Here is a 950-nt window from a genome sequence, read left to right as displayed (position 1 = left end):
ACGCCTGCACGCACGCACGCACACACACGCCTGCACGCACGCACGCACACACGCCTGCACGCACGCACGCACACACATGTTATTCTCGAGGCACCCCGGTTTCTCTATCTCTCGTTCCGGTCAGTACTTACGTCGCTATCTGTCTCAGCCGTGAAAATAATAATGATAGTGATAATAATAATAACAACAACAACAACAACAACAACAACAACAATAATAATAATAATACGACAACGAAGAAGGTGAAGTAGAAAAAGTAACAGAAGGAGACGAAAAAATGTTCTCGGATGCATCTCCGGAAAAAAAAAAATGCGCGGACACCACACGCCACCGCCATCTCTCATATCACATATCTCACCCTCCTCTCTCTATCTCTGCGTCTTCTTTCAGCTCGTCAAGGAAGCGTTCAGCTACTTCCAGAGCGACCAGAGCCGGCTGCACCCGGCGGAGAGCGCGAGCAACATGGCCGCCTTCCTCGACACTTCGCCAGACATCGTCAACGGCACGACGAGCTACCTCGCCAAGGCCGCCGTCAACAGCCTCCTGCAGGGCCCCCTGGTGGAGGCCAACGTGAACGACAAGCCGTGCAAGATGATGTAATGCGCGGCGGCGGCGCCCCCTGGGGGGAGTAATGTCTCCGACAAGTGCAAGATGACGCAATGAGCGGCGGCAGCAGTGGCGCCCTCTGGCAGAGCAACAGCAACTACTGCGTGGCCCCCTGGTGGAGAGCAAAGCATTGTGTGCGACAAACGGCGAGCGGCGCCCTCTCGTGGCAGTGACACGTTGACGATGCCGCGCATGTCACGTCGTTCGCTTAGCGTAGAATTCTTAGGAATTTTGTAAGGAATATTCGTTAGGAATTTCGTTAACAAATTTTCTCTCTCCTACTCTGTCCCTCGTCGCGACCCCGGTAACATTCGTATATGAGTTTGTAGCGCGCTGTTGGCGTG

At 53.8% G+C, this 950-nt stretch overlaps 1 protein-coding gene across 1 annotated transcript in view; it reads left to right on the top strand.

The window, feature by feature from the left end:
* Positions 1–600, top strand: part of LOC106813103 (phosphorylase b kinase regulatory subunit beta-like) — a 31,608-nt gene extending 31,008 nt beyond the window's left edge. The window contains exon 18 of the mRNA XM_014817158.1: positions 391–600. Coding sequence (XP_014672644.1) covers positions 391–600 — 210 coding nt within the window. The remainder of the gene's footprint in view (positions 1–390) is intronic.
* Positions 601–950: the final 350 nt, after the last annotated feature.

The sequence above is a fragment of the Priapulus caudatus genome, unplaced genomic scaffold (genome assembly GCF_000485595.1).
Source record: "Priapulus caudatus unplaced genomic scaffold, Priapulus_caudatus-5.0.1 Scaffold726, whole genome shotgun sequence".
Classification (NCBI taxonomy): Eukaryota; Metazoa; Priapulida; class Priapulimorpha; order Priapulimorphida; family Priapulidae; genus Priapulus; species Priapulus caudatus.
This window is presented reverse-complemented; position numbering and strand designations above follow the sequence as displayed.